We start from the raw sequence: 26,475 nt of genomic DNA, 5'->3' as shown, positions 1-26,475 counted from the left end.
TATATATAGGTATAATTTTTTTCCCCGCAATCTTCAGAAAAGTCCACTTTCATCTCTGCTCCTTGAATATAGACTATAATCTTGTAATATTTATGTTGAAAACATTTTCACGTGAAGATATGACTTCAAAATGTCATACCTTCACGGAAAAAAAGTTTTTCAAGGAAGAAAAAAAGAGACAACAAAATCTGATGTTTTTTCTATTTTTTTTTAATGTGGCTAAAGTTTCTAATTCACAAAAAAAATTTCCTTGGAAATTCATGTAAACCTGTCAAACAAGAATATGACTACGATTAAATTCTTTTTTTTCCCCCCTCTGGATAAAAAGGCCTCTCTCTGCGGAAAAAAAAAACCCAACTTAAAATGATACTTTAGTCTCATAATAATTCCGATAGTCTTATTTTTCTTTTCAGTGTGGCTCTCCATCCTCCTTTGTCATGGGAGGATGTGACAACCGTCCCAAAAAAGTACAAAGAACACGCTTGTTCAAACAAGATGTCATCACAAAAGCTTTCCACAGCCTCAGAAACTTTTTTCTTTTTTTTTTTAACATGGAATACTTTAAAAATAGCGCAAGCGGAGTCTGAACAGTACTTTTAAGAACAACGTGCCCAAACAAACGAGGAGATGCCGCTCAGACTGTCTTTCCGAGTGAGCGGCCTTTCAGCGTCGTTGAAGTTGATCACATCTGCTCACCTATTTATACGTTACATCATTTCATAAAACTGATGATTGCTTGTTTATGATGGAGATTGACCACTTCGTGTCCGCCAATGTCCTATCGCTCAGTTGAAAGGTATTTGTTTTTGCGCGGTCTGTCAGCTCTGATTAAATGAAAAATGTATTATTTTTGGAATTGCGCCTCTCTAGATTATTTTTTTTCGGAAATCACTCAAACTGTGTGAGAGGGGGAAAACTATTGGCATATGCACCTTCACAATCCTTTATTGCATTAAAAAAAAATGGGGTCACTTGATTTTTCTTTTTTTTTTGGGGGCGGTGCTTTTCCGACATGCAAAAAATCGAGTTCCTGGAACAGGAAGCATTAGAAATCACACTGACTGTACTCAACTATACTGTGTTTTATTCTTATTCTATTGCATTGAAATGTGGAGTATAAGGGACAAATATTGGACAGCCACACACACACAAAGAATATATTATGTGGAGACAACAGTATAATGCTAGGCACTATGTAGGTATGCACAGTTTGTTTTGGACTTGCAGAGTGGATACGCTAATCAAAGAAGCTCGAAGTAAATCACATCTACTTCCAGTTCACTGCAATAAGAAATCTCCCTGTATGGAAAAAAACACTTTGCATCATGGCTGCCCTTGGTCCAACAGTTCGAAAATGTACTTGTTATATTGCTGCGGTGGAAAAGTAAAGAGAAATGCTAGCTAGATATTCACGAGCAACCTAGCGTTGCACTAAGGAATTAGGGAAAAAAAAAGTGTTGAATCGACGAATATTCATCTGCTGTTCATTTCTGCACTCCACGTAAAAAAAAGCAAAAAACAAAAAAGACAAAAATATGGAGTTAGCCTATAGTTCTCAGCAGCCCGATTGTGAATATTGATTTTGATTTATTGTCGGAGATATTTGGATTTCACAATTTGTATTCCTTTTACAATCCAACCCGGTTTCTTATTGCACCACATTCTCAGTACTGTATCGTCCATCTGTCCATTTTTAACTTTTTTTTGTGGCGCTTGTCCTCATTTCGGGTGCAGCTGAGCTCCTGGCTGTGCTAGAAGTGGGATACACTCTGGACTGGTCACCAGTCAATCATAGGGCACGTAAAAAATAAGCGTTGGCACTGCCATTCACACCTATGGACAATTTCGAGTCTTCTTTAGTGTTACGTAAAATGCTTCGGATCAGTAGCTTGCTCAAGGACACTTCGACAAGGTCGCAATGGCCAGGTATCAAACCTCCAACCTCTGGGTTGGGGAGACGACCACTCCACCACTGAGCCATGCCGCATATTTGGAATCAGCGCAAAAAAAAAAGAAAAAAAAATCATCTACCAAAGCCTGCTTGCATCTGATTAAATCATTTAGTAAAATAAAAAAGCTTTCCAGTGTAATTTTAAGCACCCAAAAATAGGTTCCACCAAAGCATTGTTCAGGCATAAACAAAAACACAACTGACCTGAAAAAAAAAATGCTGCTTCAAATAAAACGCTTTGAAAGTCTCCAGATACAGTACGCAAAGTGAACAAAATGAAAAGTGTCATCATCATCATTGGGGGGAAAGAAATCATTATTGGCGCAGAATAATGAATTCCAGTGTAAGGGGAATTAATAAGAGTCCCTATCAGACCCGAGGGATTCCATTTTCTACTGTCATTAGGCGGTAATGGCGCAGCCGGCATTAAGGAGATGAGCTGAATGGAATGTCCCATTCCATTGAGAGACAGCGAGAGCTTGGACACAAATCGGTGGCATCCGATGAACCCTTATTGGGGCTTTGAGGGCACGGGTGAGCCGCCACTCAAAGCCCGAAGCACTTGGCCGTTGATCCAAACTGTGTTTACATTGCACAAGCTATGACGGCGGGTCCACTTTAGGCAATTGACTGATTTTTAATAATATGCTTTAATGATAGTTTTATATGTTGACAGCTCATCAGAATGGATGAAATGAACTGCAAAATGCATTTTTGGGGGGATTAAGGGTCCAAAAAAAAAGCATGCGGTTGAATTCCACATGGTTGATCTCAGAGGATCCACTGAATTTTAGAGACAAAATAATTGAGGCTCTGTTTTCTTGCCCAGTACAAGTCTGGCGTGAGTCACAGCCTAAATCGACGCAGGGGTGGATTAGATTAAGTTTTGGTATTTTGTTTTTGGGGGGTAAGAACGATGCCCTGTAATTGGCTGGCAACCAGTCCTGGCTGTACTCTACTTCTTGCCCAAAGTCAGATTGGATTAAGAACTGCTCTGGCTTTTGTTGATTGCTAAAGTGCCTTGATGAGTGCACCAATTTCTGAGTTAGGAGCGATTGTTCAGTCAACTTTTTGCTTTGTTGTGTGCCAAAACTTTACAATACGATCGAACTTCAGATACGACACTTCGATGCGGCACAGAAGAATTAGTCAGTCTACCATCGTACATTTGAGCCTAGAAGACTGAGCTCTGTAATGGATGCTAATGACACACGTCTCTATTATAGCACGGTGTTTAAAGCTAGCGTTGTGAATCAGAAACTCAGACGCAAGTTCCTGTTCTTATTCCAGTCCTCAGTCAAACAAAGTGGATACAAGGATATTGAGGCATACAGTGCATTGTGAACTTACCTTACGCAAAGGAGGCAAATGTGGGTGGGTGCGCTTATGCTACGCTATCATTCTGTGCATTTAGTTTTATATCTGTGAGTAGAAACAACTCAATGCAAAAGTGTCTAAAGTTAAATACTGTCTCAGAGTCGACTTCCGCCAGTCAATCATTGCATACATTCATGCAGTCCCGCTGGCGCACCTCCGTTTCCTCATATTCCTCATGTCAAGCCCCTCGTGAAGTCCAAAAAGGCTTTCGGTATGATCACAAATTCGAGGATAACCGGGATCGTACTTTGATGTGCTCCGTCTCTGGAAGGCTCGCGATGGAGTCCTTTTTGGGCCGTACCAAGTCCCCGACGGGTGTTCCCACGGCGAAACCTCCTCCCGTCCCGAAGGCTCCCACTGAAAGCTGGTGGGGTAGCACAATCCTATGCGGTATCGCACTGCAGACACTTGCGTTACCCGACGGGGTCTGAACTGGTCCGATGGAAGTGGAGGAGACCCGCGTGGAAGGGGGTGGACTCGGGGCACCCGGGTGCATCCCCTCGTGCGGCAACAAGGGTTGAGAGGCCGACAGAGCCCTGGTGTCTTGGTTGAGACTCCCCATTGGCAAGGAATGCGTGCTCTTATGCGTGCTGTGTCGCTGCTGGACCAAAGACAGTTGGGAGCCGGTCGCGGGACCAGCCAGCATGCTGGATCCGTAAGGGGGGCTCTGGACAGTGGGGCTGGACATGACTGAGGCAAAGGCACCGGAAGCAAGGAGCTGTGACTGCAACGGTGAGCCAGGGGTGGATACATTCTGCAACACCTGGAATCTCCTCATCATCCTGGGAGACTGCAATGTCCCACCCCCCACCGAGTTCCCTTGCACGGGTGGGCAAAGGCTCATGGCTACTGCCTGCTGCAAGGTGGCGACAGCGGAACTTTGCGGCTGTTGAGAGGAACCCGGCGGAGTAAAAACCCCGGAGCGCAGGGGCGGCGTTACGGACGAGGGCTGCGGTCGCGGCACGTCCACCTGTTGAACCATCTCGCGATCGTATTTGACGATCTCCTGGATCATCTCGTTCTCGCGGTTGTTGAACACGCCGGAGTTGAGGTCGTGCTGAACTTTGTGCATCAGGATGGAATTCTTCTTGCCTAAAATGAGAAAGAAAACGTGGTCGTGTTGTTGCTATGGTAACGGAGGGCCTCATGGGGACCCCGGTTCAAGACCGTCGACCCACAACATCCCGCAGACAAACGGCTGCGGTGTCCTTGAACGTGAAAAACAAAGAAGATTCTTTTCCTTCTTAAAAGGTCAAAGGAAGTTTGACCGACTCAGATTCTCATTTGTCATCTATTGTTCAGGCATCGTTGATGCATTCAAAACGGCTGCGGTGTCCTTGAACGTGAAAAACAAAGAGATTCTTTTCCTTCTTAAAAGGTCAAAGGAAATTTGACCGACTAAGATTTTCATTTGTCATCTGTTGTTCAGGCACCGTTGATGCATTCAGTGTCATACTCGGTGTGCTTCCTTTTGAAATATCTCCAAAGCAACACAAAGTAACAGACTACAAATGAAATGCGAGAAATACTTTTGAATGACAGGAAGTATACGAGACGTAATATTTGACATTTCACTCACCAGCACTGAGGACATGAGGCAATGAAATCCAAAGCGCGTGTTTGTGTTTATGTGGCGGTTGACGTTTTGACAGCTGTATGGATCCTCAATAAGTATTCATGCTCAGGGATGATTGATTGTGAAATCTTTGAAGCGTGCCGTATGCTTTGAAACCAGATGCTGATATTGGAATACTGTTAACGCACGGAGATGCATTGATTGGGTCATTATTTTCAAGTCTGTTCAGATTATGTATTCATGGCGCAGCTGCTGTTTGATTCCCCCCCCCCCCCACAAACAAACAAACAAACACACACAACAGAAGGCACTTTGGGTGATTATCGTCCACTGAGTGCATAGGGCAAATGTTTTTGGTTGATTAGCGTTTTAAACACACCCCGCCAAATTCGCAAGCTGACCGGCGGGCTGCTTGTGTGTGGAATGTGGCTGCTATGGCAACAGATGAGAGGAGCTGGGACGTTTTACAAATATATAAAGGCGAGCTGACTTGTGAAAGGGAGCATCGAGGGCATTTCTGAACATGGCTATGACTGTCAATCTTCTCCCAAAGTCGTTGCAACGGAACAGTTTAAAGCCATGGTCCCCAACCCCTGGGCCGCGGACCGGCACCGGTCCGTGGGTCATTTGGTACCGGGCCGCCCAGAAAGAATAAATAATTTACCTTACTTCTGCTTTATTTATTTCGGAATCTGAAAGATGTTTTATTTTGAAAAATTACCGGATTCTCTGTTCCATCCGTCGACAGTGTGTCACTCTTGACGCAGGTCAAGGTGCGCTTCTTGGTCAAGTGATAGGTTAGCGCTAAAATGAAACCAAGGAGCTAGCAAAATAAGTAAAAACGTCTTTGGAAAGTTTCTTTGGGAAGGGGAAAAGGCTGCCAGGAGACAGAAAAGGAGCCTACGACTTTGAAGAAAAAGAAGGCTACATTTAATAGTATCAGAAGTAAATACGGATTTATCTCAACGGGAGATTCCCACGCATCAAGCCCACTCTGCATAATAGGCGGAGATGACGAGTCGTATTTTTCATGCACTTTGTATTTGCAGTGTACCTTATTTTGAAGGCACGTTTAAACGTTACCATAGCGACCAGAGAGCGTTGGTGCCAGATAGGACGTTCCTCGTGTCATGATTCGTGTTTATTATGTTTCGAAAATACCACCGTTTTTATCCGTCACACCTTAAAAGGCCGGTCCCTGAAAATATTGCCTGACATTAAACCGGTCCATGAGGCAAAAAGGTTGGGGACCGCTTGTTTAATTCAAGCACACGGCGGGGATCTGACAGCCCGTGGGCCATATGTGGCCTCCAAGATCATTTTATCTGGCCTGCCATGATATTCTAAAAACCATATACATGTACATATATACACATACACACACAAATGTATCCATGCTAGTTTAAATGAATGAGAAAAAGGTGTGAGATGTGCTAAGAGGGTGTTTCAGTGTAGTGACACGTCTCCAGTGAGAAGAAATCAAACCCGGCTGCGAATACATTTTCAGGCTCCCTTCATGACACATCTTCGTTGCTATTCATTACAGCAATCAGTCAGTGTCGCCGTTCCTTATGCTTCGTTTCCTCTCGTGAATGACTCCCGGGCTTTTGTGAACAAGACACGGTTCTCAACCTGTGTCTTCATCATACCAGGGAACCAAAATCTTTCGGGATGAATTTTTAAGACGCTTTCCGACAACAATTATGACTCCCCTTTGAAACTGCCTAAGCACAAGCTGCTAAATAGATCACAAAAGTAGTCCTATAGGGGTAAAAAGGGTGAGTGGCTTCCGACCCCTTTGCAGTCCCAAAGACAGGTGACATCCGTCATCCAATCACATGGACTCACCTATCCTGTCCAGCCTGTCGATGGCGACCGTCTCAAAGGCGCGCCTCATCATGGGATACTCCTCCAAGACCTCGTTGAAGTTGTCCACAGAGAGCGAGTACAGGCGGCAGTACGTGTCCGACCGCACGCTGGCTGTCCGTCGACCGCGGGTCAGCAGACAGATCTCTGCGGAAGAGAAGGAAAATAAATGGACACAATTGTTCAATCAGCCTGCCGTGCATGCTTTTGGAATGTGGGAGGAAACAGGAGTACCCGGAGAAAACCCACGCAGGCACGGGGAGAACATGCAAACTCCACACAGGGAGGCTGGAACTGGAATCGAACCTCTGTACTGTGAAATCGATGCGCTAACCACTCGTCCACCGGGTCGCCTTTGCACAACTCAAAATCTCAAATCTTAGGTCAATCCGAGTCTGGGTTTGGGAGCTACGGCCCCCTGAATTTTAATGACTTTGTCAAAAAAGGGCATGGACGCCTTTTCTTTGAACCCTTACTGTACATCTCAGGAACTACTGGGTCAATATGTTTTTTTTACTTCGACCCGCTGACTGTGAGAGGCGTCAGGCTGACAGGCTGCCTTAATGGAGCGCACGCTATATTTGGAAGCGGGCCGGCTAAGCTCCATTACGTTCACTTTTTTTTTCTTCTTTCTTTCTGCATCTTCTTCTTCTTTGACCCGTCGTCTTGACAACCACGTGCCCGAATACCGTCGAGAGTGTCCATGTGCGCACTCATGAAAAGTGGGGAGACATGACAAATGACCGCGTCATCGTCATCATCATCATCATCATCATCTCTATTGTGTTGCTCCAATGGGCTGCACCTGCATTACGCATGATGCTGACGGGGCCGTTTTTTTTTTTCTTTGTCTTCTTTGTCGGGAAGTAACCAAGTACAAATACTTTCTGACAGGAGTTTAACCCTTTCATGCAACAATAATGATAACCTATAACCTGATAACATGATAAGCTATCCATTGTAGTGACCGCTGTCCCTGAAAGGGTTAATCACTACTTTTACCATTACCAGAGTCTGTTTTATTTTTGTTTTTTTAACACAAGTATCTTCTACTTTAGTACAGTGCAAGTAGTTTTGCCACCTCTGTATGGAATGCCGTCTGATATCCGTATATTTATTTGATATCTGCACTATGCAGCTTAAAGCACTAGTATGCTCTTTGTCCGGACTAGTGGACTCTTTGTACACTCCTAAATTCCTCTTCCGTATGATATTACGACAACGTTGGCATACTCGGAGGTCAACTCCATGTTACCCGTGAGACAAAACTCGTCTTAGTCGTGCTAACGAGAGCACACCACCTTTAGGTCAACCTACAAGTATGGCATACGTGTGACTGTCGTGATAGTACGTCGTAAAATTTAAAAAAAAACGTATGTCTTGAAATGTTATTTACTTTTTGTCTGTTTTTAATAAATGCGTTTTTTTGTGTCTTGAATTTGTAAAAGGTCATATTTTTGTTGGTTCGGTACCTCGAACAAGGTAAAGAACCACTGTAGTATGCTCTTTGTAAGATTCAGTGTGTGTGTGTGTGTGTGTGTGTGTGTGTGTGTGTGTGTGTGTCGAACTACAAGTACGCAGAGTTTGCCTGCAGTTTTAAGTTGTAATATCAGCATTCATCACTAGATGGCAGAGATGGCTTAGTTGTGCTTATACGGCGTCTTATTCTGTAACGTGAAGTTGGTCTAATAATTTTTGTGCGTGTTTGGAATGACATTCAGGACAAACATTGCACTTCAATATTATAAATAAATAAATATATATATATATATATATAAAGAGAGTGTACTATTACAAGAAACATAAGATGGATGTGGAATAAATGTTGAAAGGGTTTTTCCCATCGCGGTGCTTACCTCCAAAGTAGGATCCGTCGACAAGCTTCATGCCCACGCTGCCTTTGGTGAGGACGGTGACCACGCCGTGCTGGATGAAGTACATCTTTTTCCCGATCGTGCCCTCGCGCACTACGTAGTCGGCCGGCTGGAAGACCTCGAAGCGCAGCTTGGTCAGCATGGCCGTCACGAAGTTGGGGTCGGCGTTGGCGAACAGAGGCATGGAGGCCACGAGCTTACGGCAGTTGAAGTTGACGATTTCCTGATCGGGACGACGACGTCCCGTTAAAATAATCAGACTTCTGACAGGATGCCTTTATTTTCACAAATAACCACTTTATTATATGACTCACTTTGTATTAAATAACATCTCCATATGATATTAAGATTTGTTTTTGTTGTTTTTTAATCTCAGAATTTTAAATTGTGTCTATTTCTCATAATATTGCAACATTTTTCTTTAAGGCGATATTCTCTAAAATTACATTTCCCCCTCAAAATAGTAAGCCTTTATCCTTATTACAACATCATGCCTTTATCATCATGAAATGACAATTTTTTTTCTCATAACTCTGAATTTATTGCCGTTAAAATTTTACTATTGTATTCTCATAAGCGAGCCCTTGATTCTTGTTTGCACAGTTCTGCAGGGTAATTGATGAAGTACGATGAAGTACGCTAAACAAACAACATCCACCAGAGGTTTCATATTTATTTTATCTTTCCTTATTTTATCTTTTCTCTTCTATATTACTTTAGATAATTGAGTGAGTAAAGGTTATAATATGCCCCACTTCAGTTTAATTTATTGTATTATGCACATACATAATATAATACTAATTTCAGCCTTATTATAAATTTAGACGAATATTTTAAATTACATTTTTTTAATCCTACAAACAAAAAAACCCGATGATAAATACTGACCCTTTACTTGCACTTACTACTATTTTAAGGAGACTTAATTAACAAGAGACACCAAAGGTGACTGCTGGTGTAACTGTATCAATATTCAAGCAGCATGGCGGCAAAGACTGACTAATGGGCTTAGGGGGTGTGTGTGTGTGTGTGTGTGTGTGTGTGTGTGTGTGTGTGTGTGTGTGTGTGTGTGTGTGTGTGTGTGTGTGTGTGTGTGTGTGTCGGCTACCTCTCTGAGAGGCTCATTAAGCTCCTCCAGAATGCTCTCCTCATCAAACATCTTGCCCTGGTATCTGTGCTCGTAGTAGTCGTGGATCTTCTGCCGGAAGTCTGCCGGCAGCTTGTGGAACGACATGTACTGCTCCACTTGTTTATACTGAACGCCACGGAGAGGAAGATAAGAAGGGGGTGAGGTTGGTGGGGTTTGGGGGGTGGGGGGAGAGAGGAGAGGCGCACACAACGTTTGTCCATATTTATGTCAGATTGACGAGCAGAGGTCTACGTAAAAAAGAAGTGCTTCGTGATATTCAGGCGAGAAACGCGGATTCACACGAGAAGCACGTGACCTGTTTATTCCTCCAGGCAATTAGCTGAAACGTGACACCTGCTGTTCGAAGACGCTGAATCGCATCGGTTTTTTTTTTTGGTTTTTTTTGTGTGTGTGTGTGTGTGTGTGTGTGTGTGTGTGTGTTTTTTTTTTTTTTTATCACGACCACATAATGTTGCTGTAAACGGCTGTTTCGGTTGTATAATTGTTGCTGTAAACAATAAACAATTGGGAAACTCCAAGCGAGTTGATGTCTTGTCACAAAGAGGAGAGATTTTACACCGCAGAGAGACGCTACGTTAAAACACTGCGACATGCAAATCTTGCGACTAAAAATTCTATGACTTCTGTCCCACTGATACTATGAGCTATACAATTACCACTACACTGATATACTATTGAATGTGCATTTCGTTGACTCATAATAGCATCAATATAGCTTGCTCATATGCTTTATTCAGATGGAATAAATTGTGGCCCTGAAATATTAAATACTTTGACCATATTCCCCCAGGCACCTTTGTTCTTCTTCTTTTTTTTTTTCATGACTAAAGGCACGCCTTTCTCAATGATTCCACGTCCAGAATTAATGAATAAATAAAAGGAGGCAAAGGCGAGGGCATGCGCAAATAAAAGAGTATGTCATGTTTGCCTCTGCAGACAGTCGACCTTGATGTATACATGGAATGTGGCGAATGCAAACACAATGTCTCTTGATGCTTCGATGGAAGCTTCTTGGCAGTGGAATGACGGCGTGTCCGCCACGGAACAAAGATTTCAATGATTCCCCATCCACAGACATCATAGCTACAACGACATATGCATTTTCCACCATCCTGGAATGAAAAGAAGAAGAATCATGATGTGTGTAAAATGAATGCATCCATATGTTTTGTGTATGGAAATAATGGGAAATATGGGAAAAGCATGGAAGAAATTGTCCCTCTAATTTTTATGCATAGTGGTCACTACAGTGGACAGTGGAAATATGTCTCGACATCCTGGCATTTGAACAAGGGATGTGCATTCTTTTTATATCCCCTTTTCTTTCCATCTCAATTCTTGTTATGAAATAGCAAATGTAATTCTGCAAAGATAGAAGAAACAACAGAAGAAAATAATTGGCCTGCTGACCTGTGCCTGATGTGGTTTTTTTGGGTTTTTTTTTTAAAACAAATAGAGGTCTTGTGGCAATCAAAACAAAACAATCCCCTAAAGATTCAAGAGTCTCAGGAAGAAAATAATCTCTGGTAGAATTCAAAAAAGTACCATGTGCGCACAGGCCACTTTTTTTTTTTTTTTTTCACAGACTGACACTTTTCAAAATCAGTCGGGTTGAAGAAGATTGCTCGATAATTGAGACCAGGAGACTGCTGACGAGAAACCTCTTGGAGCTTTAAAATGTAACGCAAGGACTTCGTCGAGTGTGTGCACATTCGCCACTGCTTTATTAAAACATTGCAACCTGTCGTACACCGTGCCAATGACGTTCTGTTAGGAACGTATTAACCTTGATGTATGATGCCGTGCCTGTCTGTGTGTGTGTGTGTGTGTGTGTGTGTGTCACGCAGCGTGAGTCATGGCTCTGTGGGCTCAACTGTCAATTGGATTGAGGGGTATTTTCCAAGGAAAGGGTCAGGGGACACGGCATCAACAACCACTCACACATCAAATCTTCCTCGCGGCTTCTCGCTTCTTGTTGAACTGCATGAAAGTCCACCGTTCACTTCAAATATTGTGAATTTTAGGAAAAATATGAATGCACCCCGTAACCTGATAACATGGTAAACTGTCCACTGTAGTAACCGCTGTCCCTGAAAGGGTTAAACATTAATTAGTCTTGGTATACTGCATGAGGATATACTTTGCATTCTGTGTGAAAGTACTTGAAAGCAACACATTAATTGCATTTAATAAAATTAATTAATAATTAATTAAAATCAACAACAACAAAAAACATCAGATAGCACAAAATTACCCCTAGTTCTAAAAAAATTTTATTAGCATTGAAAAAAAACTTAAAAATTATATTCAGGTGGCACTGTTGCACCAACATATCTTTTGGTATGTTTGTGTTATTTTACATTGAAGAATAAAAAGTTATATTGTTTAAAAAAAAATTATTAGAAATGAACCTTTTCAGGGACAGCGGTTACTACAGAGGACAGCTGATCATGTTATCAGGTTACAGGGTGCATGTAAGGGTTAAAATTCAAGACTGCTGACCAATACAAGCGCCAAAGTGGGATAAGCCAGGCGGCCCCTATTAAATGTTTGCAGCCTGGGGAGTCAGAGTGTGTGACACTCTCAATTAAAGCCAAATGACAGCTCGCTCGCTCGCGCCCGCCGCCTCTTTTAAGAAGTTGTTGTCATTGGAAGTTTTGTTGACTTTCTGATTTCCGCGGCATTAGTCTGAGATTAGCGGCTGCGTCACTCAAAAGTCAACCGGGCTCCGAGAGTTGGTGTAGCGTAAAAGTCCACGTTAAAGAAATCTATGCGTCACGTGTGTGACCGAGGGGTTGCATTTAATTGCGCTTACTCTGATTGACACATGTATACTGATGCCTTTTTTTTCCAGTTCCAAGAAAAAAAAAATCCAATTTTGGGTAGCCTTGCAATGCCCGTCTACTAGACGGGGTCTAAAATGTCCGCTTTCTCGAATGCAGCTTGATGACAAGGTGTCTCTGTACCCGGTGGTTGTGGTACCCGATGGCCTCAATGATTGCAAACGTGATTAGCCAAGTTCTCCCTTTTTGAGTCAAGGTCTAGTGACTGTGTACTCATCACTGTTGGTCTCGTGGGGGGGTGATCACATGCTCCCCATCACTGCACCATAAAAAGGGGGGTGGGGGGGGGGGTTCAGTTACATAATAGTCAGTGTCCCATTTCCATGTGTCACCTCCGCGGGCAGATGGTTGCGTCGCTAGACACTCAAGGGTGAATTAATGAAGGAGGTGCGGCGGGGATGCGAGGACTGAAGATGAAGACGTGGAGGAAGACAAGACGAAGGCAGCGCTCACCTCCATGTGAAGAGAGGACCACAAAGTCATTGTGGACAAATGTGACCCTCTGGCCATTCCTCTCCCCCCTACCTCTATGATGTGTGGTACGCTAAATAATCAAACAGGTGTTGCCACATTTTTTTTTTTGTTTCAATTCAAATGGGCACTGCAATGCTCCTTCAGGTGTTTGCGTGCTTTGGAAAACTGGCGGCAGGATAACATAAACATATTAGGACATGAAGAGGAATTTAACAAGTGACTCAGTAAGCTAAAGAAATGCCCCTTTTTTTTGCAAAGGATAAATAATATATGCCTGAGAGTACTGTTGTATTGTCCGTCTAAATATGTTGCTCCACCGTTTGTGCTCAAATAGTCATTCATTAGCACATCTTTGGTGTTTTGCATTACATTATGCTGAGCTTTTTTTTTTGTACTGGACATAATTTTCCACTTATTTTAAGAATATTCACTTTTGATGTGGATCTGGATAAAAGTTCATTTTAACAAACTTTGAGAAATTTGATTTTTCTTTTTTAATTCGGTGCTTATATTGGACCTTATTTGATTTTCAGAAACATTTGTCAATTGACATTGTTTGTATTCTTATCTACGAGCCTCCAGGGTGGTCATCTCGCACCATGTTGCTAAATTGCTAGTGGACGAAAAAAAAAAGAAAAAAGGAAATTGACTGTTGTAGAAGTTACTGACAGAAGACAGATACTACAGTAAAGCAGCCAGCAGACTATTTACCCAATTATGCCTTCCATAGTCAGTTTAAAAACACTGCTTTGAGAACTTCCCCTGCAGCCCAACCATAAATCAATTCCTCTGACATGGTGCAGCAATATATATCCGTTGCATTTGTGGATATTGCAGCTACTTTGAAGAGAATGTCATGTTTGACCACATCTGGTAACTCCAGGTAAACAACGCTGCACCATCGGGTCTTCAAAGGACACAACAGGACACCTTCCACCTCAGTCCAATTATACCGGTTGACATTTTAAAAAAAAAGATGTAAAGTAGCTAGGACCAAGCAAATGAACACAAACAGGCGGGCCAGCATACATTTCACCCCCCAGGGATAGTAGTGACACTGTGGGAGTCTGCAAATAGCAACAAGTTGGAGCTGAGTTCATTAGCAAACAAGACCAAAAGACATTGTAAACAAAAAAAAAAAAAACAGGGCACCAAGGAGACAATTCTAAATACGGCACTTTAGTTAGACTGAAAAATCATGAGTTGCTTAGCCACACCGTTCCACTTTACAAAAAGTTTGAACCAATTATCACGCAGAGTGGGCTTTTTTTTTTTTTTTTTTTACTTTCGCCTCCTCTGCTGGATGTGGTAGCGACATTTAATTTTAATGATTTGTTTGGTCAGTTCTGAACACGCAAAATCATTTTGAATTCAGAAAAAACATATCTCAGCAAAGAATGAGACACGTTTGTTTAGACAAAAAGCTATTTTGGGCAAAGCGTCTGAATTTCTTAAAACTTGTGGTTGATTAGCTGACTAAAGAATGGAAAAAATATTCTGGTGAAAGAAGAGTCTATTCTTTCATTTGGTAGATTCAATATAAAAAATAATTAACTGAACGCACTATTCTATAGTGTTGGAAAATCAGTCAAAATGCTCTCAAATTGCTGTCACTCTTGCGCTGTGATCTAAAATATGAAGGAAATTGAGAAACACCAAAATGAAATTACTCCCACCCCGCAAAAAAAAAAAAAAAAAAAGGACGTCCTTACCTTCTCCTGGTACTGGCGCCTGGACGAGTCGAGAGACTGGATGAGTGCAGTGGCGTGGCCGATGAACATGGCATAGCAAGTGGCCCCTACGATCATACTGAGCATGGTGAGCCAAATGTCCGACATGCTCTCGGGGGCTTGGCGTCCGTAGCCGATGCACAACATGTGACTCATGGCCTTGAAGAGGGCGAAGGAGTAGAGCTCGCTCCACGTGTCGTTCTGGAAGAGAGCCGAGGGGCAATCAACCTACTTCGGATGGAATTGAAAGACGTCTTGAACATCGATCACCATCACGGTTTAGCATTTGCGAATATGCGTATCAGATTTTTTTTTGGGGGGGGAGGGGCGATTTGCTACTTTTGTGTTCAGGCCAAAGCCATGTCTAATATAAAATGATTGCTGTAGCGCCATCTGGTAGCATCGCGGTGCCACACCATGATGGACTGAAGCCACCAGTACAGCCACCAGTAGCTGTATATCACCTGAAAAATAGTGGGAGGGGCTAAAGAGAGATACTATCCATGAATTTAGGCAATCCTCTCTGAGGTCCTAACACACTTTTATCCACCAAAAGTTTCTAATTTTATTTCTGGAAGGCACCACAAGGGATACTGTTGTCCGCCAGGCTAAGTTGTTGGAGGAAATGCATTCGCATGTTCCAGGAAGTGAGATTTTCAAGAGTACTATCACTGTGAGCATTGGTGATTGTTTGGTTGGAAAGGCTAATCATCCTCATCATCATCATCATCATCACCCGTGATCAAATACAGCTTTGTCTCGAAGAGGAAGAGCGGGAAGAAGCCCCTCATTAGCGGCGAGCCCGCATCTGCCTACTCTAGTTTGCTTCGGCTGGTGCGAAATGTCCCCAGTCGTGGGTTCATTACAGAAAAGGAAAGGCCTCCGCTGGCACTACTCATCCTGACATTGTCCAAACATCTGCGGTTCACACACCTTTTTAGCATGGACCAATTACAGAGAGCAATAGCTGCTACAGAGCCAATTAATTCAACATTGGGGGGCTCCAGATGGGGTAAGCTGGCTGATGCACCCTCCTGCTGGATAAACAACATAAAAAGATGACCACAGCATTGCAAAAAACTATGCATGGACATAAACATATAATAAAACATCGCTTGTGTGTGTGATAAGATTGCATAATTCATTTGGGAATACGAATACTTGGCTGTCTGTGTGTGTGGTGCTCCCCACAAGTGACATATGGAAAGTTGATCTGTGTGTGTAACGTGAAAAACAGTGTGTATGAAAGGTTGGAAGTTTAAAAAAATGTTTGCATTAGTTAAAGGCCATGATGATCATTCAAAATATAGTGTGTCCAAAAGAAAAGTAGGAGTGGTCATTATGGATATTTTTGCATACAAATGTTTTCTTTTATGCTGTTAAAGTACCGGTATGTATTTTCTAAAATAACACATGAGACATGTCAACATCGAAAAGCAAACAAAACATGAATAATGGTTAGTCAGATTTTTTTTTTGTTTCAATTTTTTGGGAGGAGGGCGGGCGTTGTTTCAATGGTATATTTCCGAAATAACATCCATCCATACATCCATCTTTCATCAAAAAATACTAAATCTACAGACGAGGACATGATTAGCTGATCATGTGTCGCCACCTAAATTGCTAAATTTTCAGTACTTTTAAGTTTTGTTATTACTGTTATAGGATTATTTTATTTAATTTTTTTTACATTCGTTTTTTCTGAACAGCAGTTTAACGCAACTGTGGTTGTCGTTTGTTGTTGTTTTTTTTTTTTGTTTTTTTTTAAGCTGTGATCGCAAGCCCACGGCCGTCATGAGAATAAAGCGGATTCAAATAACAGTGGGATGGCTGCTCTCTCAATAAAACTGAATCGAGTCGTGCTGTGATTTAACTTTTAGCAACGTTTTCCAAAGTTATCATCGAGTGCCAGCACAATAAATTGATGTATTTAATTAATGAGCACGGACAACAGGGCCATATATCACCTTCAGTATGAGTTTAGTTTCTTTGATGGATTCGGTGCATTTCCTTTGGGAGCGGGGTGTGCATAATAAAATAAAGGGGCTTGTGTTCATCGTGGTGGCCGTTTTCTTTAGACTGAATGGCTAATTTGCCACTTACATGCATTTGCAGATAATACATTTAGATGGCGGCACAATGAGAGTATGAGACGTCAATGATGTATGATAGGGGGTCATTATACAAGTGTGTGCGTGTGCGCATGTGTGTGCGCGCGCATGTGTGACAGTGTGCAGAGCGTCCCTGACATCCAAAAGCAACAACAGAGAGCTTATCTTGCTTGGCAGAGCTCCATTTAGACTTTTAATATGTTAAGCAACACAAAAGCACCTGCGAGCTATGTTCAGATCCATTCTTTAAAAAGTGCTTTGTTTCTAATACACCAACATGTCCGACAACCGCATGATAAATGGTGGGGGAGAGAATCGATGAACAAAATCCTTTCCATCGTGCTTATTATAAGTGACATGAGTCAATGGGTTCCAACACAATCAAGAACAAAATACGTGTTTAGTTTAGTTTCAAGCGGTCTGAAATTCAAATGAATTGGCTTATTTACACAACGCAAACAGTCCTTTTAGTTCAACCTGAAAGTTCTTAGAAAGGACATACAAACTCCATAAAGGACAGAGCTGGGATTTGAACTGACAACCTATGAACTCGGAGGCAGATGTGCTACATGAAGTATTTCAAGTTGAACTAAATGAATGACTTGTATCAGTTTCAGCTCAAATATTCGCGGTGATTTTTTTTTTTTTTTTTATCATCCAGTGTTTATTGTGTTCTATCTATCTCTGAATATACTTCAGGAAGTAGCAGAGACTGACTCTTGACCAGTCCAGGTTGGACCTTGTCTCTCTTCAAAAGTCCATTGCGATGGACTCCAGCTCAGCCGCAGTGAGCACAAACGCAACAGAAAATGGATTGATGGATGTACGGACATATCAAAGAACACATACCGGTATCGGCACTTCAATGATGGCCGCAGTCTTAATTGGCCCATCTGCTGTTTATTAGTAAGTGCATGAATGGAGGATTTTTGTTGTTGTTGTTGTTGCAAAGAACAGGGGCGGGTCCTTGAATGCCGCCATGACATTGAGAACGAGGCAAAACAAAAAGAGCACAAATCCAAACCTCCACCAAGGCCAAACAATCCAAATTTGGATCAACACCAAATTGAACACTTTCATGGATATAGACTGAGAAATTCATCAACGGGGTGGAAACGGTGTAGAGAGTGCAAATGTTATCCAAAGTGCGGTATTATGGCGCGACTGAGAGCCAAGTCATTTTTGAGGCGGTACTTGGTACATGTAAAAAAGTTTTGAGAGCCACTGTCCCAAGTGGAGATCAGGCTCAAATGTACACCTTAACAGCATGAAAGTGCCTACAAAGTGAGGCGAGTTGACTGGAACGCCCTCAAAACTGTTTATTTGGTCTAATTGGAATAACGACTAAGAAACGAAGCCAACATCTGAATGGTGGAAGTGACAAAATGTTGGCATGCAAATGATGACAAGCAAGACTTATTATCAGCGCCAACCAGTAACACTTTCCAACTCTATCAAGGAGCAAAATGTGTGTTTAGTTGGGGACAAATGCGCTTTTATTTTATCAAGAGTACCGTAATGCTTCCAAAATATGGAGCCTCGACGCAAAAAAAGAGAAACATTGCCAGATGAGGATCACTGTCAATCAAACGGTGCTGATCTTTTTGTTTTTCATTGACTTTCTGGTCTGCATATTTAGCCAACATTATCACTTCAAAAATAAAAACTGCACATTTTTACCGCCATCAAGCTCAAGTGAGAAGTGAGAAGTCATGTTTGACTTGACGGCTGGTGAACACAAATGACACTGTGTGCATGTGCGGTACCAAATGTTCCAGTGAGTGTTGCTGAAAATTAAATATTATAAAAAGCATCCTAATGAGGATTTTGGATGGGCTGTGCTTCCCGCTGATGATCTGAGGGAGTTCGTTAACTGCCAGAATCTCTCCTCGTTGGACGCGTTGCAAAATTCTGTGCGGCAAGGCTCATTTCAACTCCGCGACAGTCATTATTTCTGCCATTTTCTCAGAGACGTGCATCAAAAGTACTCGCAGGAGGTGGACCTCGAAGCTTCAAATGCCTTCGTAATGACGATCTGTTGTTTATTGGAGCAGTAACGCTGCAATTTGGAGGGTCTTTCTACAGGGAAAGAGTAATGATGCCGGTTCTACTCTGAATGGAGATGAAATGGGACGAAAAGAGCAATTACAGTGACCAATTACGATTATTGATGGACAAAATTATGATGATTCTGTAGAATCCAAAATACACCAAAAAAAAACAAAACCTCAAACATGTTATGTTCCCCTTCATCTGGCGATGAGCGGGGGTCTGAAACGTAGATGGCCAAAATATGCCTAATTCAAATTAAACTGCACTAATAAACTAACCACCAGAGGGTGCTGGAACTGCACAGATAGAAAATAACCTGGCACTTTGAACTGGTGAGCTGCATTTTATTTCATGACATGACCACGAAGATATCGTGCCAATTTTTAAGATTGCGATATCGTGATATCGCCCTTATCGTAACATTCTGAATCAATACTGCATGTAAAATGTGTATAATAGGTATTAAACGGATGTGCAACAAAATTGGTCGTCATTGAGAGCAAGAACATCAAACAACATCAGTGAAGAAGTCTCAGAGTCTTCAAAAGAAATGTTGACAATAGAGTAAATGCCAAGGTTATAAGAGTTTAGAATTTTTTGCTACAGTTACTTTTTTTTTTTTGTTGTGACTTTTGTTTTGTAAATTCAGTCAGTTTTAACAGATTTTTGGAGCAGTTTTTATTCGTTTTTATTTGATCGAAAATGCTTTGCTGTAGTTGAAATTTTTTTTAGTACCGTATTGTCCCGAATATAAGACAGCCCTGATTATAAGACGAACCCTTCTTTTTCAAGACTCAAGTTTGAAAAAAGACTTTTTGAACACCAAATTAAATTTTATACAGAACATAACTAGCGTTATGAAGTATTGTGTTATACAGTTAAAAAAAAAGACTTTCAAACAACTGTTTGACCTTCTTTTGCACTGTACAGATGGACAATTTATCTATTTAAAATGAACCCCCTAAAGCACACGTAAGACATTCATTGACAAAAATGAAAACAAAGGACTTTTTTGCTCGAGCTTTGTAGCTATTTTTAGTTAGTTTCATAAACATAAGAGGAAATTTCAGCTCGGTTTTGTTTTTCAAACATATATTTAGATATATATATTTCTTGTTTTTATTTATTTCATTTAGGAAAATGTTTTTCAATTTTAGTTTCAACAATTTCATTCGTTTTTTTGCAAAACATAATCATCTTGGTATCGATATAAATTTAACGACAGTGACTATGTACTTACCACCATCTTGTTGAGGGAAACCCAGCAATCGGAGGGAAAGTCCTGCAGCATGGGCACCAGGAACTGCAGGCAGCCATCCCAGTGACACAGCAGCAGCATCATGCCGATCAGGTTGAATATCCGCATCACGGCACTGGCCAGGTCATACGTCATGTGGAAGATCTGGCGGGAGGAAGTCCATTATTCCTTTTGGGTTACTTGTCAGGACTTGACGAACTTCATAGCGATGTCATTTGCTGCCGCAGTTGATCATGTTAATGTGACGAATAACCATATATTGGGTAAAATCAGATCATGGGTTACGATTACATATGATTTTTTTTCAATTTATTTATTTATTTTGGTAACTCTGTGAGCGGTATGAAGAGGGATTCTGTTCAAATAGAAAATCTGTGTCAATTAATTAATTCATTCATTACAATGCTAAAACAAAATGTCCATTGATTACACTGAAAAAGTATCCAAGTGCAAAAAAAAAAAAAAAAAAAAGAATTTACTAAAACTGTACATTAATTAACTCAAGGTTGGGCACATAAAACATTGTGTTTTGTTGCCAAAGTTAAAATCAATTAAAAATTAAAACAAAGCACAAACACCAACTGAGTGAAATTGTGGATTTGTTTTTGAAAATGAGAAATAGAATTGAAAATTATATTTTTGGGTGTGAAAATAAACGTACAATCAATGAAATCTATAATACAAAGGTGATGTTTGTTTGAACCAAATATTTTGTTCAAAAAAGATGCAGCTGGATGTCAAAATTTCAGGAATGACAGGTTGGGACTTGAACTTCTATTTTGAGACAGCGATGCTTCTTACAATTTCAAGGTCCAATGGCAAAAAGGAGACCCGAGCGGCATCCCCTTTACATGATTCATGCAGCTCTTTCACAAATGGACCCCCGCCCCACCTCGACTCCCCTCATGATACTCGAGCAGAAAGTGGTCGCGTGTCCATGACACACTGCACTCTGTGTCAGAATATACGACCAGCCAACATACACACACGATTGCAATCGGCTGCTATCACACTTTTACTAAAATACGAGCCGCCTCCCGACTACGAACACACAATCGTTTACGCGGAACGGAGAGTGCAAAAATAACCTTGAGTAATGAGCCACATGCTGCTTCACCAAGTCTCAAGACACTTGTGTTATCTGTTCACATGCTTGTTTTGGAAAATTTCCAACAACAATCACTTTTACTTACACACAAGCAAACACTTATACACACACACACACACACACACACACACACACACACACACACACACACACACACACACACACACACACATTCCCTCAGTCTGTCCTAAAACAAAAGCATCCTCGTGCCAGCAAGTGAAGAGCTCCTATGAAAAGAGCTTCCTGCCTCAGGAAATTGTTCCGCTTCTTCCCGGCAATGCCTATCGCTGTCTCTATACATGCGCACACACACGCGCACACACACACACACACACGCACGCACGCACGCACGCACGCACGCACGCACGCACGCACGCACGCACGCACGCACACACACACACACACACACACACACACACACACACACACACATTACCTCTCTGAAAAAATATGCAATAATACATCAGCGACCACCCAATCTTCAGTGGTGGTCAGGTCTAGAATTGGTTTCTTGCTTAACTTGGTTTTATTGCAGAACAATGATGCCCCCCCCCCCCCCGACCCCCCCCCGCAAAATATGTTTTGTTATTCCCCTAGTATCATGACATGTTTTACATAATTGTTGCCAAACCACCCCGAGCTGATGTGAGCTGATGTGATGCATGTACTAAGTGCGGTTCACGTAGTTGTTTGTATGTGACGGAGACAGTAATTAGGCTTCTCCCCAAGCTCAAATTACCGCTTGGTAATTAAAAGGCTGTGTGGTTGTTTTCAGTGATTCACAGCAGCTCAGTTATCTTGAAAAAGAAAGGATGGAATTTATGTTTAACATGCGTGCACAAATACAAACAGTGCACCGAGGTTAACTGTGTTTATGTAGCCGAGTAATGTGTGTGTGTGTGTGTGTGTGTGTGTGTGTGTGTGTGAGTGTGTGTGTGTGTGTGTGTGTGTGTGTGTGTGTGTGTGTGAAAAAAAATATTTTGGAGGCAAAGTTGAATAGAACAAGTCTGATTATGCAGTTGCACAAGTGTGCACCCCCTCTTATAAATGGGGATGTGCCAATGCACAGGATCAACCAATCATATTCACATTTTGATGAATGCAACCATTTGATTTCTGATTATTCCCAAATTAAGTTGTTCTGATGTTCTCGTAGACTTTTATGCCCACTGAAGCTTCTACTTTTACAATGACTTGATGTCACGGGCGGGCTTTGACAATAACATGATGTACATGTTCACACGACTTAGATGTTAATTCGTCTGAGAGACAATCTTTGGTTGGTACTACTGATTTAGCAGTTGTAATGGGAACATGCTGCTTACATGTGATCATCTAATAATGTTTTTGTCATTAGACGTGGTGCAGCAGCATGTGGCTCATTGTCCCAAGGTTATTTTTGAAGTCCCGGTTCCAAGTAACTGTCAACAATCGTATGCTGGGGATCACGAAGCAGCTCAAGTTAAGTACAGTATAAGTGACATCAGCTGCCGTGTTGGTCACAAGACATTGCGTATTGCATTCCTGAATATATGGGTAATAGTATAGCTTTACTGTAATCGCAATTTTTTTTCAGGCAAAATGCCATTTTTTTTTCTCAGGATTTGTTTTCCCTTTTCAATCCAAATGATTGTTGTAAATTTTTGAGAGAGGAAAAAAAAAGACAAAATAAGAAAAGAGAAGAAGATAATGATGGGGGTATTAATACTGCAATCCAATTCATTGTGCTGTTCCACTTTGGCTACCAGGAGTCCGTTGAATGCAGGCATGCAGTGTTTCTTTTATTGCTACTCTGACTCTGGAAGATGTTGTGATATTCGTCTTTTTTTTTTTTTTGTTGAGTAGAAAGAACATATGCCTGCTGTGTGTATTGATACATTGTCTGTTTACATGTGTTGCTCCACTGTCTGTATTCAAAAAGTCATCTCCTGTGCACGAGTTCTTTTTTGGCATGAAATAAAACAATGTAGGTGCTTTCCTATAGTTTATAACATTAATAAGGAAATATTCTGGATTGCAATATTGAGAATGCTCGATAGTACTTTTTTTTTTTTTCAAACTGAAACCAGCGCGTTCCTACCTCCTCCCACTGGTGGATGTAACGGATGAGTCTAGAGAGCCGGAGCAGGCGCAGGAGGCTGAGGATTTTGGTGAAGCGCACGATACGGAGCGCCCGCGCCGTCTTGTACACTTCAGAGTCGATGCCCTTCTCCACAATGAGGAAAATGTAATCCACCGGGATGGAGGAGACAAAGTCCACCACGAACCAGCTCTGCAGGTACTTCTTTTTGATCTTGTTGGGGTCCAGGATGATCTCGGTGTTGTCCTCGAACACGATGCCGGTGCGGAAGTTGAGCACCAGGTCCATGAGGAAGAAGGTGTCGGACACCACGTTGAAGATGATCCACGGCGTGGTGGTCTCATCCTTGAAGAAGGTGATGCCCACGGGGATGATGATGAGGTTGCCCACCATGAACAGCAGCATGGTGAAGTCCCAGTAGAACCTAGACCAAGGACAGGCATGTCACTCTCAATCACACACAATCTTGCAACGCTAAAGTGGTTTGGAGTGCAACCAAAACGCTGTGGGAAAATATTGACACAAAATAAGAATAAATACATCCTTAATCATAAATATAAAACAGTTCAAAACGTCACCGTGCATGATTTTCAGCTCAGTGAGCATCCCAAACAATTAAGTCTGCGTGTGTGTTTGGCTTTTTCTTGGGCTTTTTGCCACCACAGAAGGGTACCGCTGATGACAACCAATGAGGGGAAGTGTGATAATAAACAGAACCAGAACTCAATGCGAATTCCTAAAGGGTCAATATGAACAATCCAATTCATTTAATGTCAAAGGCTTTACCCATTTAACTAGGACCAATAATATGCCGCTAAGTGGCAAATACGGTAGTTTCATTTCATTTTTGTTTTATTTTACAATAGTAAACATTGCAATCAATTTTATACCATTGCCGCTATAGTTTTATAATGGAGACAGTTTGACTCTCTAACAAATTAGAAAGATGGAAAAATAAATGGAGAGATGGCTGGATTGATGGATGGTGTAATTGATAGAGAGCTAGGTGGGGAGATGGATGGATGGCAGAGAAATTGTTGCATGGGCAGATGAGTAGAGGTGGCTAAATTAGCAATAGTGATGGATTGGTGATGTATGGTGGAGAGGTTGCTCGATGAATGGATAAAAAGTTGATCGGATGGAGGGACAGATAGATGAGTGCATAGATGATGGGGAGAGATAGATGGTCTCTTGAACGTAGCTGTCCTCAGTCCTGAAACTTTTAAACCACTCCACTACTATCTGAATATGTTGTTATTATTGTCTCTATATTCATGTGGTGTATGCATTCGAAGTTTGGTTCAGTATCAGCGTTGCCACTTGCTACCTGAAGTCGCTGTACGGATGTATGATCCAGTTGCCCGCCGACTTGACCCTCTCCTGCTCTTTCTCGACCGCTTTCTGACTGCCGAACATCCGCAGGGAGAATTTGTTGACCCCTGGCTGCAACATGGAGCTGAACTGCCGCTGCATGTACGTCTGGCTCCGGTTGGACTCGCCAGCGTCGGCCATGATCAAGGAGCCGTCCTCCGCCGACACCGCCTTCGCGGACGACTTCCTGGACAGCTGAGCCGAGGTGTGCCCTCTACCGCCGGGCGCGTGGGAGAAAGACACCCGGGAGTCTTTCTTCTCCGAACCAGCGGGGCTCTTGACCTCGGCCCCGGGTCCCTCTGCCCCCGCGGGGCCATCCATGCTCGCAGCCTTCCCGCCCTCGGCCGCTTCTACTCCCCCATCGGAGTGCTTCTCTTGTCGGGATATGAGTGAGGACAGGCTCCCCGAGCTGGTGGGCTCCCTTCGACAGTCTCCGTTCTTGTTGCATATCATACCGCCGGCTTGGCGTCCTAGCGCGGTAGACTCCGGTGCCACCGAGTCCCGCGCATCCCTCTGGAAGAGTCGAGCAGAAGCTGCGCCGACGATGTCGTGAGGTTCCGAGGGCTCGTCGTGAAGGAGCAAGAGCTCGTTGTTGTTGGACTTTTTGGCGGCCCCGCCTCCTCCCGGCAAGCGTCTCTTCATGGTGCAGGTGCCTCCTCCAAGTCGAACATCCTCGGAAGCTTGAGAGGGGCGCGCCCGGTGAGGGGAAACTGGACTCCTCCTCTCCCATCACTGGGACACGCGCGCGCACACAGCGCACTCTCACTCACACAGGCCAACACACTAAACTCAAACCCATTCACAAACCACGCGACGCACACGTTCGCACACGCTTCCTCAAACATACTCGCGTGCAAATACACTGGCGCGCACACGCAAACACAGAAAACAACACGCATAGTGGCAGAGTAACACTTTCAAAGCACAAAACACTCATGCAACATATTTGTGTATACTTAACTACACTTAAACAGTCGCGCTCGAAAAAAAAAAAAATCCACACACATTCAGGTCCACTCAACCCCTCACTTTTTTTAACATGTCAGGAGAAACCTTCCCAAAATGATCAGTTGTATGAAATATTAACACAGTGGAACAAGGCTTTTGTACTCGCCTTTAAGTCCCATTTTATAAAAAACAAAACCTTAATGTACAGTTTTGGTCAGCCTGTTGCTTCCAGTGAACGAACAGACGGGTCACGGGACACTCCCACGGTAAAATCTCGCCATCTCGTGGCAAACACTTGCAACTACAATAATTTCAATTTCTTGGGAAATAATAATCTTCGTAAAATACGTATTCATTACTGTGGTTTTTGAGCACTTTTGTGTACCGTCTTGTTTTAAGAGTTTATATTTAGCCATTTTCCATGGTTTTCTTGATAACCAAAATCACTTCTGACGTCTGTAGCTGTGTGCCCAAAATAGTGCTTTGAAGCATCCCGTTTTCTTCTGTTCGGTATTGGCCGCATTTATTGATTGGTACCATGCATTAAAATGAACAACAAATTGAAGATAACGTGGCCAAATAACCTTTCATTATTTGACATCTTTTTACTACTTATTTTTATCCCCTCGTGGATCAGTACTGTTTTTTCACCCTTCTCATTTAGCTAAACAAAGGCAGATAAAATTACATTAGCTTTTTTAGTAAG

At 42.3% G+C, this 26,475-nt stretch overlaps 1 protein-coding gene across 1 annotated transcript; it reads right to left on the bottom strand.

The window, feature by feature from the left end:
* Positions 1 to 988: 988 nt before the first annotated feature.
* On the bottom strand, positions 989 to 25,838 carry hcn2b (hyperpolarization activated cyclic nucleotide-gated potassium channel 2b). Its single transcript, XM_019896767.1, has 8 exons — positions 24,778 to 25,838; positions 23,451 to 23,874; positions 20,245 to 20,406; positions 14,824 to 15,042; positions 9,753 to 9,899; positions 8,627 to 8,867; positions 6,753 to 6,917; positions 989 to 4,420 (listed from the first exon to the last, which is right to left on the bottom strand). Exons 1-8 carry the CDS (start codon positions 25,461 to 25,463, stop codon positions 3,546 to 3,548), a joined length of 2,919 nt encoding a protein of 972 aa, XP_019752326.1. The 5' UTR covers positions 25,464 to 25,838; the 3' UTR covers positions 989 to 3,545.
* Positions 25,839 to 26,475: the final 637 nt, after the last annotated feature.

Source organism: Hippocampus comes, unplaced genomic scaffold, assembly GCF_001891065.2.
Source record: "Hippocampus comes isolate QL1 unplaced genomic scaffold, H_comes_QL1_v1.1 scaffold22, whole genome shotgun sequence".
Classification (NCBI taxonomy): domain Eukaryota; kingdom Metazoa; phylum Chordata; class Actinopteri; order Syngnathiformes; family Syngnathidae; genus Hippocampus; species Hippocampus comes.
Note: the sequence above shows the minus strand (reverse complement) of the source record. Positions and strands in the feature narration are given on the sequence as shown.